The sequence below is a fragment of the Solea senegalensis genome, linkage group LG10, assembly GCF_019176455.1.
Source record: "Solea senegalensis isolate Sse05_10M linkage group LG10, IFAPA_SoseM_1, whole genome shotgun sequence".
In the NCBI taxonomy this organism is placed as follows: Eukaryota; Metazoa; Chordata; class Actinopteri; order Pleuronectiformes; family Soleidae; genus Solea; species Solea senegalensis.
In genome coordinates, this window is record NC_058030.1 from 24,043,366 (window position 1) to 24,060,177 (window position 16,812).

General features: G+C 40.1%; 1 protein-coding gene across 1 annotated transcript; it reads left to right on the forward strand.

Annotated features, from left to right (window-relative positions):
- Positions 1-533: 533 nt before the first annotated feature.
- rgma (repulsive guidance molecule BMP co-receptor a) lies at positions 534-12,184 on the forward strand. Its single transcript, XM_044036708.1, has 4 exons — positions 534-1,342; positions 4,374-4,489; positions 6,101-6,618; positions 9,759-12,184. The coding sequence occupies exons 1-4, from the start codon at positions 1,329-1,331 to the stop codon at positions 10,479-10,481; spliced, it is 1,371 nt and encodes a 456-aa protein (XP_043892643.1). The 5' UTR covers positions 534-1,328; the 3' UTR covers positions 10,482-12,184.
- The last annotated feature ends 4,628 nt before the right edge of the window (positions 12,185-16,812 follow it).

Sequence of the window (16,812 nt, forward strand, 5' to 3'; positions counted from 1 at the left end):
TCTTTCCTTTGTTGCTATGATGCACAAATATAATAATAATAATAGATAGAACTGTTTATGCATCTAGTGATATATAGAGTGGATCACTTATGCTAACTCAGCACAGCAGCGAGCACTTCTGAGCTGAGGGTCACACAGAGGGATGATGGGATGTGACAGGTGGAAAAATAAAACCAACCACACCTGCGCGAGTGTGACTGTGACAGGCTTGTGTTTGTGGCTCCTTCCCTGGAGTGATGAATTCTCCTGCAGAAACTGGAGCAGACAGTCAGTGAGAAGGAGTGCGAGAGCTGGAGAGGAAGAGGGGGGGAGGTAGTTTCCTGCATGCAGTCGGATCCTAAAGCACAGGTGCAAGCCACACTCTGCTTTAGCTTTAGCACATGCCCCCCTCTTCTCCTGCCTGCCTGCTGCAAACTGTTTGTCCACCTGATCCTCCATTAAATCCTGATTATTATGGATTTGTCTTTTTCCAACCTGTGATTTGCAGAGATGAGGGAGTGCTGCTGCTGCTGCTGCTGCTGCTGCTGCTGCACTCACTGTGAAGAATGAATAAAGCAGCAGTTTGAAAATCTGATTTCTTTTCTAGAATATGAAGATGCAAAAGGCACTACTGTTCAAAAATAATGGATAAAATCAAGGGAATTAGGTTTGAATGAAGACAGAATGTGTCGTGGATTTCTTGCTTTCGTGGATCAAAAATCCTGACTTTTGGGGTTTGCAGCAGCTGAGATGTGGATTCTGTGAAACCTGTTCTCTCAAAGCCTCTGAGGAAAGAGCAGAAATGATGGGGCCACGGCTGAGATTTGGGGCTTCCCAGCGGCGTCACGCAGAGTCGATCATTGTCTCTCACACTTTCTAACTAACCATTTCACAACATGCAGACAGCGGATCAGCAGCAGCAGCAGCAGCAGCAGCAGCCGCCGCAGGGCTTTTTTCTCCCCGACGTCGAGCAGAACTAACACCTTGGATTCACCGCGCGGATGAGCGCAATTAACGGACTTCATCTATAACAATGTCTCCTTTCCCCATCGACTGATGATAAGGCTGAGTTTAGCCATGGACGTGGAGATCTAAGTGTTCTGAAACTACAGAGGAGAGGAGACACACTGCGGAACACTTCCAGCGGCTGAATGATCGTCGGACACCATGTGCAGACTGGCGGATTTTACGCACGGAGAGCCGCACAGAGCCTTTGATTTTGGATTAGTGTGAGCCGCAGGACGCGTTTCTCTTTTGAAAGAGGGAGATATTGACACCGTGTATTCCTCGCGCTCCTGATCTCGGTCTCCTGGTTCCTGCAGAACGAACTCCAGAGTCGCACAGAGCTCATGCAGTCGCCAAGGTGGGTTTGTCTCGTGTCATCCACGCGTCGTTTGGATTTTAAACAACATGTTTTGGGTTTTTTTTTTACTTTGCTTGTTGAGTTGACAGAGTCACGTCACACCGTCCATTCTGAATGGTTAAGATCTATTTGTAGGAATTGTTTTTAAAACTGCATTTGTAATTGATTTAAAAATCAAAAACACTGGCGAAGCTGCTTCCTCAGTCAGGAGGATCGACTGCCCTGAGACCAGAACTACCAACAGTAATGACAGGTCTGGTTGTCGTACCATGTGCGTCTGTGACATGATTTCAGGTTTCATATCAAGCGCCATCTATCGGAACAAAACAGCGGTTATCAAACACACGCAAGATATTATTTTACATTATGTCCAAATATAACAACAAGGCAAATGTGAAGCTGCACACTTTATCATGACGTCACGTGGAGGATGGAATTTGGTTTTTACGTAAACATTACATTTACATTAATACTAATAGTATTATATAATATTACTAATGCCAAATATTGAGAACAGCAAAGGTTATTTAGGATGGAAATGTTGTCTGAATGGTAAACAGCATTATTGAACTGCATGGTCTCAGTATGAGAAATGTAAAATGTCTTTAAAATGCTCAAAAATGGCCCAAATAAAAAGGCAGTGATTTATAGAAGCTGGAACCACACCATGTTTGTCTGTTGAGGATGAGGAATGTAAATCTTTATAGTGCTTATTAGAATTGTGACTGTGTGTTTGTGAGGAAAATATGTTAGTATATAATAAATGAGGCTACTCACAAACATATAAGTAATATAAGTCATTTCATTGTCAGAAAAAGGCCAATTCATGTTAAAAAAAAAAATGTTTAGGGTGTATGTATAGTCCTAGTACAGTATAGGGTTAAACAATTCATCGAAATTTGATCAAAATCACAATACAGTGCACTGCAATTCTCAAATCGCAGGTGGCACAATATCTGTGTCAAAAAAACATTTTAGGTGAATCTTGCTCTCCACACTGAAGAGAACAGATTTGTTTCTCACAGTATAATCACACAGTAATCTTTTTAAACATGTTTTTCACATGTAAAAATGACAATTCCCTGTAACATCGCAATTTCTGTCAAAATAATCGCAATTAGGGATTTATTCAAAATCGTTCAGCCCTATAGTATAAGGTATAGTATACAATTATTTGCAGTCACAGCAACAGGTGGTGTATTCCTTATTCTCACCATACATACAGTATATATATATATATATATATATATATATATACATACATATGTATATATATATATATATATATATATATATATATATATATATATATATATACATATATATATATGTATATATATATATGTATGGTACATATCAGTCACACGTATATATCCACATAAAACCCGACTTTGCTGCCAAGGAGAACAGCGTCAGAGCAGCTTCTACCTTTAAGCAGCATTCATCATTTCATAGTTCGTGTGCACGGGGCCACCCTTGTTGAAAACATGCTCAGACTCAGACCTCATATCCATCATCCACGACAGGGACAGCAGTCACAAAGACACTGTGGAAAACTACTGTACAACCTGAGTGCACTCTGCCATCTGTCTGCTGCGTTTGCTGTAAAAGACACCAGTAATGTGCCATTTGTACAAAGGCAATGAAAAAAGGGTGTGTCGTTGCTTTGAGAGGTGGGGATCACTGCCTGCTGCTGCTGCTGCCGCTGGGAAGGACTTCAAGTCTTTTAAAGCAACATATGAAAAAAAACTTTACATAGGGTACCTGGGTATTATCAGAAAAAGAGCTTTACAGGTTATAATTGCAGCCAAAATCCTTTTCATTAGACATTTGCTGGGTTGTTCTGTTCATAGAGATCATAATGTAGTCATCACACGTAATGCTGAATGAATACATACTGTATAAAGCAAGTGAGAGAAATATCTCCAAAATGATCTTTGTGCATGGAATTCAGTTGGTCAATATATGATATGTCAGAAACAACAGAAATCACTATTATGTTTATATGATTTAAGTTTGATGTGATTTAATTGATCATAACCTAATGAACTGTGGACAGACGGCAGAAATAATCGATTAGTCCTTTCAATAACTTGTGAAGCATACATGGAAACTTTCATGCTTCTTCTCTTTAACTGTAATTTTAATTGTAACACATCGTCTTGAACCATAAAAAAAAACAGAACACATATCTCTTACGAAATGAAACATTGATGAAATCATTAATTAAGAAAACAACTGCCAACTACATTTGATATGAACATAATTAATACTAATGTACGTATAGTAAATAGGTATATAACCACAAATCATGATACAATAAAACATTTGAATCCGTCTACGCCAATCGTTATTGTGATAAATATCAGATCATTTTAAATAAACATTTGTCTTACCTCAAATTTTGGCACATAAACATTATCAACATGTACTGATGTTTTGTTATACTGCTGTAACTGTCACTGAATATTACCAAAAACATTCATAACATGACATATTTGGAGGTGAATTTGAGTATAATTGTGCTAAGTTTGACTAGTAGTGGGTTAGTAAACTTGGCTTGTAGCCACCATTTTGGTTTATGTAACCTGGCAGTGATTGAATAGTGAAATGAAGAATAAATATTAGTCGTGTGTGTTTTTATTGTCGATATAATTAGTCTGTGTGCAGTGCACATTGTGCTTATTGTCGTCATCTCAGAAACAATTCGGTTGATTGGTTTTTCTCGTGCAGAGTCGGTTGTCGTAGAAAAGTCTGGACTCTGGGATGTAATCTGAAACTTGAGGAGTTGGGGGTTTAGGAGCAGCAGCTGTGATTGGGTCTGCGTGTCCTGCAGAGGCTACACTTTGCCGACAGTCCCTAAAAGGAAGCTCGCTTCCCTGCGTGTGTGTGTGTGTGTGTGTGTGTGAGAGCAGCAACGCTCACACAGTGGAGGACACAGTCAACAGCGCGTTAGCTGTCAGTGATGAGAGGACGACTCACACTGATTTGATGGACTTTTCTAACTCCTTCCCTCCTTCGCTTTGACCAGGGAGAGGAGTGAAGTGCGACCCCGAGCTGGATGGATGGTTATGGGGAAAAGAGGAAGAGCCTCGGCGCGTGAAGTGTGCAGAGTCCTCGCCGTGTTTCTCTCACTCTTCCCTCACGGTAAGATTTGATTGATTGATTTATTTACTCATTGATTGATTTACACATGCTACACCTTCATGTATTTGAATAGGTTACACACTATCAAACTATTTCTAACGTTCAGCAATGAAGTCGGTATTTTTCGGTCACTGTTTATTAGCCGAATTATTCAAGTGATATTTTTCGACTAAACTCGAGTTGACTTAGTTCCTGTATAAGACGAAGTGATCGCTCAAATAGTCATAAATGTAGCCAAATGGTTCGGTTTGGCTGCAGTAGTCGGTTCGAATGATTGAAATGTGTTCGACTACAGAGATTTAGTGCAAAGTGCTGACGTACAGACGATGAGGGTTTGGAAAATATGACAACTGGCTTAAAAGTGAACGCGCTGGTGATTAAAGCGCAACATGTGACAACACGTAGTCATTTCTTTCTTGTGTGTTGTATTTTTATTTGAATGTGTTCGAGAAAAGGCCGAAACACAGCGACACAGCGTCTTCCTGGAGCGGCTGTGTTTGGGGCATCATCGTGTCAGGGTTTCACATCAGCGCCTTCAAAGTCACTTTTGATCCGTCCTGTGGTTCAGTCATGGAACTGGATGTTCATAATATTGAAATGTAAAGAAACGAACATCTGCAGAGGTTGTGTTGACATGTTTTAAAAAGTGCTGTGTTCAGCTGGAAAATACAAAAGAAGTCTATTTACCACTGGAATACTATCTTAATTATATTACATTATATTATTATATCATATTATATTATTCAATACAATGAATCTGAGGCAACTTATGTTCAGGTAACAGACAAGCTTTTCATCTTAAGGCTGCTACAATGAATCTATTCATCAACTACTAAATGAATCACCATCTATTTTGATAATCTATGATTTTGAGTGGGATCTTCTTAAATGTCAATAAATCCCAACAAGAAAAAGGGACTTTTTGATGTTTGGAAAATAACAGTCAACATTTATAATCAAAGAATTCCTTGTTGTTTAAGTAGACTGAAAGAACCCTGCAAGTTACGTCCCATCGAACAACAACATGACGATGAGATGAGTTTGGGTGATAAAAGTTGAGGAGGAGTGAAGTGTGGAAACACCTCACAGCAAAGCATTGTGGCATTAAAACAGACAACAACAATCTATAGTCTGCAGCATTGATCTTAAAGGGCGTAGATTAGGATTAGGATTGGTGGTATTATCACTTTTATGGAAGCCAAAAGCTGCTGCGTGTGAAAAGGAAGTCGCCTTCCCTATAATAAACAGAGGTCATTGACCCTGGGAGGGATCTTTCCCGCTCACTTACTACTCGGGTTGGACAGAAGCGCAACCACAAAGTTTCAAATCAGTTTGAAAAATGCTGATTGTGTTGTTACTACACAACACTCTTGTGTTGTGTAGTACGCGCATATGACTAAAATAATGCATCAACTAAAAATTCAACTGATAATCAAAAATTCACGTTTCTGAGAAGAGAAAGTTGTCATTATTTAACAATTGGCTGATAAATGAAATAATAATTATTTTGCAGATGTGGTACCTCAGCCTTTATGTCAAACAACATCATCTGTACCACTGATTGGATTTAAATTTGACACTAACAGCCAGTGTCTTGTGTTTCCCTCACAGTGAGTCTGCAGTGCAAGATCCTCAAGTGTAATTCAGAATTCTGGGCGTCCACGTCAAACTCTGGACCGGAGGAGGAGTTCTGCACGGCGCTGCGAGTGTACAACAGCTGCGTACGCCGGACCGCACGGACCTGCAGAGGCGACTTGGCGTACCACTCTGCCCAGCATGGCGTCGAGGATCTAATGAGTCAACACAACTGCTCCAAAGAGGGGCCGACGTCCCAGCCACGGGCCGGGACCCCGCTCCCTCCTCCGCCTCCTCCACTCCCGCCCGACAGCCAGGAACGCTCCGATGGCCCAGAAGTGTGCCACTACGAGCGCAGTCTTCCACGCCACACTGCGCCGCCCAACTACACCCACTGTGGCTTCTTTGGAGATCCACACCTCCGAACTTTTGGAGACGACTTCCAAACGTGCAAGGTGGAAGGGGCGTGGCCGCTTATTCATAACAAATACCTGTCTGTCCAGGTGACCAACACCCCTGTGGTGCCGGGCTCTTTGGCCACAGCTACAAGCAAGGTGAGGATCTTGTGTCATGTTTTGTTTTGTCTCGGCAAGTATCCAGGAGCCTTAAATGTTGAATTTATCATCTCTTACATCACAGAAAATGGGACCAAAAAGGATGCATGGCTAAATGTCACGTTTTAATGTCTGGTACTATAGGGGTGGAGGGAAAAAGTGATATGTGAAATATTGCAATATTTTGTGTGGCGATATTATATTACATTTGAGTTGCACATTTTTTTAACTGATGCTACAAATAAACATTATTCTTTTTGTGCATTAGTATAAAAAAAAAGTTTTTAGTCCACTAGAAGAGCTGAGTATATCGCTCAGGTTAATACCGTATCCTGGTGTCTCTCGTGATCTCCAGCCCTACGTGACACCAATATTGATATCACAGCCTTTTTTTCCATTATATAACAATTAGCGCTATTTCGGAAAACCTTAAAAAATGTTTTTAATGCTTTTAATGATTTCTTCTTCTTCTTATCCAGAGCAAAGAAATGAAGAAAATATTCACATTTAAGAAGCTTAAACAATCGGAAATCTTGTTCATCGATTATCAATATGGTTGTCGAATAGATAGATTATAGATAGTAATAGATTAATAATCGATTCATCAATGAAAACGTAAACGGCTTAAATAATTTAACAAAAAAAAACAAAAAAAAACACTGTCTACGTTGTTTGTTTACTTCCGGTTGCGACATGGTCACGTGTGCAGGAGACTGTGTGTGTGTGTGTGTGTGTGTGTGTGTGTGTGTGTGAATAAATATCTGTTATAAGCTTCAGGTTAATAATTACAGAAAATTGTGCGATAAATTCATTTAAAAAAAATGTAATCGATTGACAGCCCTAATAATAATAATAATAATAATAATAATACTGTACTGTTTTTTTTTATTCTTCTTTTATCTTTTTATCTTGCACTTACCAAACGCACGTCTCTCTGCAGCATTTATGTGATATTTCGAGGTTTTGGATTTATTGGATTTTCAATCTTTTTTGCATATTCAATCCAGTGATTTTGACCAGAATTGGATCAATACTGATACTGAATGTCATATCTGCTCATCCCTTAAAAACTGTAGATGATTGTGTGTAACGTGGATTAATTGTCCACTGTTGTCAGTTTACAGCTTTTTGTTTTAAAAAAGAAAAAAGAAAAAAGAAAAAGAAATCGTCATTTGTCATCTTGTCCTCACGCAAATCTTGTTCATAATTATAAAGTGACTCAGACATCTTGTGCAGTTATATAAGTTAAATGTAAGCTATGCAAACTAAAGCACAATTGTTCTTTTGTCATTTTTTGTGGGTTCAGTTTTCGTTTGTAATATCCTGAAAAAAAAAATGTTGCATTAATGTGCATTTATTGAGAGGCCAACGACCTGAGTGAACTCAGATTTATACAAAACATTGGTGAAGTCAAACTATTACAAATGAAAACAATAAATAAATATAAACTGCTCTTGTTTTTAGACCTGTGGATCAACGGTTTGACAGAGGTCGTGTCGCCGTAAGGTTTTCATGTTTCTGTGAGTGTGAAAGTCAGACTGTGCTCTCTGGTGTGTGTTTGGACAAGTTCCTCAATGACAGATGAAGAAGTTAGTGTTATCTGTGTTATCTGTGAGTGTCTTCATAACCGATGTTCATCTGTTGATCGATTAGTCGTTTGGTCTAGAAAAATGCTCACCTGTGTTGCTGATGTTCTTAAATGGTCATTTGTTTTGATGATTTCAGAAACCAGAAAATGTACAACGAGCAAAATAATAATTGAAGATTCGTTTTTTTTTTTTTTAGTCGATTAATCGTTATGGTCTTCTGTGTAGAATGCACTGGTGTGTGAGTGGAAGAGCGTGGTGCACACAGTGTATGAAACACGGTGTAAATGAGTCTTCGAGTCCAGTGTTGTTTAGTTTGTCTCTAATACGACTTGAAGACCTTTAAAACACATACGTGAGCTTTGGTTCAACTAGTTCACTTAGAGTTGGTCCAGTTTTGGCAAAGTGTGCAGCAGTGATCGTGGCCTTTACACAGAATTGTATGTGAAGCATTTAGAGAGCGAGTTTTAAGGACTTGCTTTGTAGAGCGAATCATTTGCAGTAATCTGGGTTGCTTAATGATACACTAAAACGCACTCATGTGGTTTTTAGCTTTTAGACTAATGACATTTTTATATTGTTGGTCTTGGAAGCAATTTTCTTTTTTCTTTTTTTTTTTCCATAAAACCTCTTGATTCTGGACAAAGGGAAAACAAAGCAGCTGCCAGTGCCACCTGTGCAAACATGGCCTTCTGCTCAGATCTGCATTTGCAGAGCTCTGTGTTGGTAAATTGCTCTTGCTACAGCAAATAAATCTGTCTGCTTATTTCAGCCTTTATTCTGATCAAGGGATAATGGAGGCATTTTTTTATTAAAAGCTGTAGGAAACAAAAACAAGACGTGATGCAGGTGGGACTTGTCAGCTGGGGATGAAGGGAATGAAGACAGAAGTGAAGCTCGGGTTATTCTGGAAGAGTCTCTGCTCTGTCGTGTTATCGCAGCTCACAGTGCTGATCAGTCTCACTTAATTAGCCGCTGAGTACATTACTGTGTCCTGGCCTGAAGCCATTCCCTGGAGCATAGTTCTGGGGTTCACAGGCAGGTTTTTCAGCTATGAATAGATCGTCTTTGTGTCTGCAAACTGAGGTCTAATTTTACATGGCCCAGACTCATGTTATTTGAGGGCGTTTACCTTGGCCTCCCCTGTGTTGAGCCAACGCTGAAATGTGACACTAAAGTAGGGGTAGATGGCACATACTGCACAAACATGCTCTTAATGCTCAAGTATAAGCACTTTGCTTTTGAATCCGGTTTCCTAGGATTCGGTTTGGTTCAGTTTAGTTTATTATGTCAAGTATTTGTGTCAATAAAAGCACCAAAATAAAAGCGTCGTCTTTCATGAGACACAACAAATCCATGCAAAGGTAGAGAAAACCCTTCCTTTGTTTAGTGTGTTGCTTTCTTCTTCTTTGGCAGGCGACACTCTGTAGTCCTAGATCAGGGTTTATTGTGACAAGCTGAACTAGACTGAACGGCTCGGTGGACGCGGGCTTGTCCGAGCTGCAAGTGTCTCCCAGGTTTTCTGACGGTTCTCTCGTTTCTTTCCTTCTGCAGCTGACAATCATCTTTAAGAATTTCCAGGAGTGCGTGGACCAGAAGATGTTCCACGCAGAGACCGGTGAGCTGCCTGCTGCGTTTGCCGACGGCTCAAAGAACGGAGGCGATCGCCACGGCGCGAACACCCTGCGTGTGGTGGAGAAGGTTCCCGGGCAGCACGTGGAGATTCAGGCCCGGTACATTGGGACAACCATAGTCGTGCGGCAGGTGGGCCACTACCTAACCTTTGCTGTCCGGATGCCGGAGGAAGTAGTGAACTCCGTGGAGGACGGCGATAACCAGGACTTGTACCTGTGTCTTCATGGCTGTCCTGCAAACCAGCGCATTGACTTCAGGAACCTCAGGGTTGGAGAAGCGGAGCCTCACAGCGCAGCCAGAACCAGGAGCAGCAGCAGCACCGGAGCACAGGGCTTCACCTACCAGTCTGCCAAGGCAAGGTGTAAAGAGCGGCTCCCGGTGGAGGATCTGTACTTTCAGTCGTGCGTGTTTGACCTCCTCTCCTCTGGTGACGTTAACTTCACCATGGCAGCCTACTACGCCTTTGAGGATGTAAAAATGCTGCATTCAAACAGCGAGCGCTACCACATCTTTGAAAAGGATACTTTGATGGGCAGCGCAGCACCGAGAGGCACATGTGTGCTTTCTCTGCTCTTCCTCAACCTCCTCGCCGTCTTATTATGGACCGAGTGTTGTGTTCCGACGACGTCCTGGTGTGTGTGAGAGACTGTGTCGCTCAGAGGCTTCTCGTTTGTCTCGACTTCATTCTAAAGCCGCGGGGAGTCCACCTATCATCACATGTGTTTAACTGCTTCATACGACTGGTCTTTGAAGAGCGCAGCGGTGAGAGAGCCCGGCCGTCACAGAGCTCAGGATATCCACCTGGGATTAAATCCCACATTCTCACTGAGGCGGCGTGCCTATGGGAAACCAGACAAGATGATCTTCTGCAGAAAGAGGAGTTTGCTGATCCTCCCTCCCCCTGATCCGTCTCATTGGTGCCGAGCCACTGAAGCTCCCTGTGGCTCATGTGGCGAAGCGAGAGGACCTGACAGGGTCTTTTGTTAACCTAAGGCCAGAAGCAGTCTATGTTTGATTAGTTTCCAACTTTGGAAAAGCTTGAACCTTGTGGAGGAAGCACTCGAGCCAAAAGGATCAGGTCAGCATGCCCAGTTGTCTGCTTTAGAGATTAATGGGTCATATTGTTGGGTTATGTGTGTGTGCGTTAGAACAAAGTGTCTGTGGTTAATTTAGTGTGTTTGTGGTTGCTGGAGTTCCCAGAAATGAGATCACATATGTCCCACGTCTTTGTTGCACCCAAGATTTCAGGACTGGACTCTGATCGGCCGAGTGGAAAAACCCAAAATGGAACAGTTAGGAATAATCTCTTCATCTCTACATCGTATCCAGTGTCATTTATCAGACAATGTTTATGTTTTTTACTAAGTATTTGATGTGAATGTTGCTTAAAAAAAGAAAAAGAACAAACGTAGCTTCAGGGCACGAACGGCGTTCATCAGTGAGCGCGGTGTAGATCGCGCTCGCCACCTGACTGTGCTTTTTACCGACTCAATGATCGGCATATGTTTGTAGGCGTGATTCTGTGGCTTCACAGCGAGCCCTTGTGCCAAGCGTTCACACTGGGGAGATGCAGTATTTAATGGTATATAATTAGTATTTGTGTGTGAAAGTGACAGTTGTAAAAGCAGAATTGGATTCTATTTTTGCAGTCTGGGCTTTCCTCGCGTTTTCCTGGGATTGTCCCCGACACTCGTGCTGTGAGAGGTTTCTACGTTCACCTGTGATGTGAGTCATCCGTACACATGTTGCTGTTACTACTGGAGCTCAGTTTGACCGTCTTTCATCATTTACACTGAAGTATTCGGCAGCCGTTACTGCTGCTGGTGCGGAAACAGAGAAACAAACAAATGATTGTAAAATGGAATCTTGTGTGAATAGATGTCATTTGTATTGTGTAAGTGTAAGATTGTACATATGGTTTTCTTGTGAGTTGTGGAGTTTTACATTTTATATATTACCAGTTGTGTTTTGAATTTCTCGGCCCAGTTTTTGTACATCTGATGTTTTTCCATCAAACACACACAGACTTCGGCACCCTCGGTTTTTGCTTGTGTGTTTGCAGATGAAGTAAAACATTAAATGCTTCTTCTTCTTCTGCTTCTTAAAGTAGAAGGTTTTTTCTGGGGTGTTGATGTTTTTGAGTTGAAAGCACTTTATGGGTTTTTTTTCTTTCATTGATTAACTCTTCTTTTGTTTGAAATCGTTCATATTTGTAATGGTTTAAAACACACTTCACCAGAAAGATCAAACTGTGTTAATATGTTAGTAAAGTAAATGTGGTGCCACACCAGCTGTTTATAATGTAAATTATTTATTGAATAAAAGAAAAATGTCTTGTTAAATGATGACGTGTGTGGTTGTCTCAGTTACTCTTGGTGAGAGCATTGTTTTTTTTAAAGTGTGTGACTGCCCCCTAGTGTAGAGATGATGACATTGAAAATGATTAATGCACATTTCTATTTTACTTTGACCTTCTTTATACATAACTTTCAAGATTTAAACTCATTTGTACTTCAGGATCGTTATCGCATATCACAGCTCTACTGGGATTACAATCATCAAACAGCTCAGAATAATAAATCACTCTGTACTGACTCAGGTTGCTAATACGGAGGATTTTAGTTTTAGAACATAGCAAAAACTGAAATTTCAGTAACGTTACAATTATCTCGCAGGTTTATTTTCCTTCATATATCATACAGCAGGAATAACTTTAACTCATAACACATGTAACAAAAACAACAAACCAAATTATACAATACAAAATGAATATGGCTCACACACTCCAATTACACCAAATTGTAAATACCAACAAAAATAGCCCATTTAAATGGGAACCAATTACTCTATAGCTTCAATGATGTTTGTCTTGGTCTTTAAATGAACCACACGCACCAGACCTCTCTTATCAGGGAAGGTTTCCAGGACTCTTCCTAGCATCCATGGTCCACGTGGTGCTGTGGAGTCCGCAACCGTGAGCAGGTCTCCAGGGACAAAGCTCCTCTTCTCCTGGTTACATTTCTGACGTACTCACGGATCCACCTCTTCCAAAAGAGATCCGAGATGTACTGGGTTTGTTTCCACCTTGTCCTCGCGTAAACATCCCTTTTGTCGAACAGTCCTGGTGGGAGAACTGGTTTTCCTTTGAGGGGTAACAGATGGTCGTTGGGGTCATCTGACAGCCTTGTGATGGGGCGATCGTTGAGTATAGCTTCAGCCTCACAGAGAACGCTATGGAACCCTTCGTCCTCCAAGGTTTGCTGACGGAGTACAGAGCACAAAATCTTCCTGATCATCCGTATCATGCACTCCCAAGCGCCATCGTGTTGGGACCCAGCTGGAGGGTTAAAGCTCCACTTGATTGTCTTCTTGGACAAGGTTCTTTCAATGCGGTCACGATTCAAGACAGACCTTTCTTCTTTAGATAGTCCAGTTTCTCTCATTACATTACATGACATGTCATTTAGCAGACGCTTTTATCCAAAGCGACTTACAATGGAATTAAGTACAATCAGCAAGGGGTGGGATCGAACTTGCGACCATGATGTCTTTCGCACACAGGGTAAGGTCTTAACCACTGAGCCACTCCACCCCCATAGCGTCATCTCTGTGTGTCTTTCTTCCTGGCTTAAAACATTGCTCCAAACATGACCACCAGCATCACAACACAGGCAGGGAATAGAATCAGTCTTCTTCTCCGCTGTGGTTTGCCCTGTGACAGTTTCCCCTGTAACTTGGTTGCTCTTGTAGCTCATTGATAACAGGTGAAGTGTCCTGTTTGTCACCAAAGACTGGATCTGAAGTGATTCTGACCTGGCGCTCAATGAACTTCACAACGTCTAAGAATCATGCTCTTCGGCCAGTTTTCTCCAGTATCTCACATGCCTTTGCTCTCCACTCATCTCTGAGTTTACACGGACGCTTCTGACTCAGAATCTTTGTTTGCTGCACGTTAAGTTCCCCTTAAGTACTGAAGATCATCCATATCGAGTAATCCTATGAAATCCTAAAATCCAAAATCCTTAAAAGAGGACAAGATGTATGAATCTTGGACTACTTATGGAAAATAAGTTTTTATTCCACGTCAGTTAGGTGAAATAGACTGAATCTTGTCCTCAGTTAAGGACTTTGACAGAGGATTACTCAAAAAGTACACAGTAAAACTACTTCATAATATCCATGCAGGTAGTCTGGGAAGTATTTAGTTCAGTAGTGTATTAATCTTGGACTACTTATGGAAAATAAGTTTTTTATTCCATGTCAAATTTGGGCGAAATAGACTTAATTAAGGATTTTGACAGAGGATTACTCAAAAAGTACACAGTAAAACTACTTCATATTATCCATGCAGGTAGTCTGGGAAGTACTTAGTTCAGTAGTGTATGAATCTTGGACTACTTATGGAAAATAAGTTTTTATTCCATGTCAAATTTGGGCGAAATAGACTTATTTAAGGATTTTGACATAGGATTACTCAAAAAGTACACAGTAAAACTACTTCATATTATCCATGCAGGTAGTCTGGGAAGTATTTAGTTCAGTAGTTTATTAATCTTGGACTACTTATGGAAAATAAGTTTTTTATTCCATGTCAAATTTGTGCGAAATAGACTTAATTAAGGATTTTGACATAGGATTACTCAAAAAGTACACAGTAAAACTACTTCATATTATCCATGCAGGTAGTCTGGGAAGTACTTAGTTCAGTAGTGTATGAATCTTGGACTACTTATGGAAAATAAGTTTTTATTCCATGTCAAATTTGGGCGAAATAGACTTAATTAAGGATTTTGACATAGGATTACTCAAAAAGTACACAGTAAAACTACTTCATATTATCCATGCAGGTAGTCTGGGAAGTACTTAGTTCAGTAGTGTATGAATCTTGGACTACTTATGGAAAATAAGTTTTTATTCCATGTCAAAGTTGGGCGAAATAGACTTAATTAAGGATTTTGACAGAGGATTACTCAAAAAGTACACAGTAAAACTACTTCATATTATCCATGCAGGTAGTCTGGGAAGTACTTAGTTCAGTAGTGTATGAATCTTGGACTACTTATGGAAAATAAGTTTTTATTCCATGTCAAATTTGGGCGAAATAGACTTAATTAAGGATTTTGACATAGGATTACTCAAAAAGTACACAGTAAAACTACTTCATATTATCCATGCAGGTAGTCTGGGAAGTACTTAGTTCAGTAGTGTATGAATCTTGGACTACTTATGGAAAATAAGTTTTTTATTCCATGTCAAAGTTGGGCGGAATAGACTTATTTAAGGATTTTGACATAGGATTACTCAAAAAGTACACAGTAAAACTACTTCATATTATCCATGCAGTTAGTCTGGGAAGTACTTAGTTCAGTAGTTTATTAATCTTGGACTACTTATGGAAAATAAGTTTTTTATTCCATGTCAAATTTGTGCGAAATAGACTTAATTAAGGATTTTGACATAGGATTACTCAAAAAGTACACAGTAAAACTACTTCATATTATCCATGCAGGTAGTCTGGGAAGTACTTAGTTCAGTAGTGTATGAATCTTGGACTACTTATGGAAAATAAGTTTTTATTCCATGTCAAATTTGGGCGAAATAGACTTAATAAGGATTTTGACATAGGATTACTCAAAAAGTACACAGTAAAACTACTTCATATTATCCATGCAGGTAGTCTGGGAAGTACTTAGTTCAGTAGTGTATGAATCTTGGACTACTTATGGAAAATAAGTTTTTATTCCATGTCAAATTTGGGCGAAATAGACTTAATTAAGGATTTTGACATAGGATTACTCAAAAAGTACACAGTAAAACTACTTCATATTATCCATGCAGGTAGTCTGGGAAGTACTTAGTTCAGTAGTGTATGAATCTTGGACTACTTATGGAAAATAAGTTTTTATTCCATGTCAAAGTTGGGCGAAATAGACTTAATTAAGGATTTTGACAGAGGATTACTCAAAAAGTACACAGTAAAACTACTTCATATTATCCATGCAGGTAGTCTGGGAAGTACTTAGTTCAGTAGTGTATGAATCTTGGACTACTTATGGAAAATAAGTTTTTATTCCATGTCAAATTTGGGCGAAATAGACTTAATTAAGGATTTTGACATAGGATTACTCAAAAAGTACACAGTAAAACTACTTCATATTATCCATGCAGGTAGTCTGGGAAGTACTTAGTTCAGTAGTGTATGAATCTTGGACTACTTATGGAAAATAAGTTTTTATTCCATGTCAAAGTTGGGCGAAATAGACTTAATTAAGGATTTTGACATAGGATTACTCAAAAAGTACACAGTAAAACTACTTCATATGATCAACGCAGGTATTCTGGGAAGTATTTAGTTCAGTAGTGTATGAATCTTGGACTACTTATGGAAAATAAGTTTTTTATTCCGCTACACATACCCCAATCGAGCGTTGGCCGGCTTTGATGAATGGTGTCCCGGTGTGATGATGCTGGTCTTCCGCTGGCCCTGGAGCTCGCTCTGGCACAGCTCCAATGAGCGATCGGCAACTCCAAACCTTTGCCCACCTCACGTCCGTGGTTTCGTAAATCCACAATCTAACAGATCCACGTCCTCGTCGGGGGGGGAATCAGACCTGGAGATACTGTATTTCAAACCTAAATGTACTAACTCAGTCCTAAATGAAGCAGTGCTGGTTGCTCATACGGTAAAAAGTGACATTTCAGTAAAGTTATCTCAATTATCTCACAGGTTTATTTTCCTTCATATATCACACAGCAGGAATAACTTTAACTCATAATACATGTTGTTCCAAATCAGCAACACTTGTGTTCAGGTTTCCTGAGGTTAACTTGAGGTTAAATGGCATCAGTTGGCTGACTCCAGGTCAACTGAGCCACACAGTAAATACAGCCCCCTAGTGGCCCGGAGCAAAACGACATGAAATAACACAACATAATAAAAACAGCTCATTCACACTCATCTGAATGTTTCTGA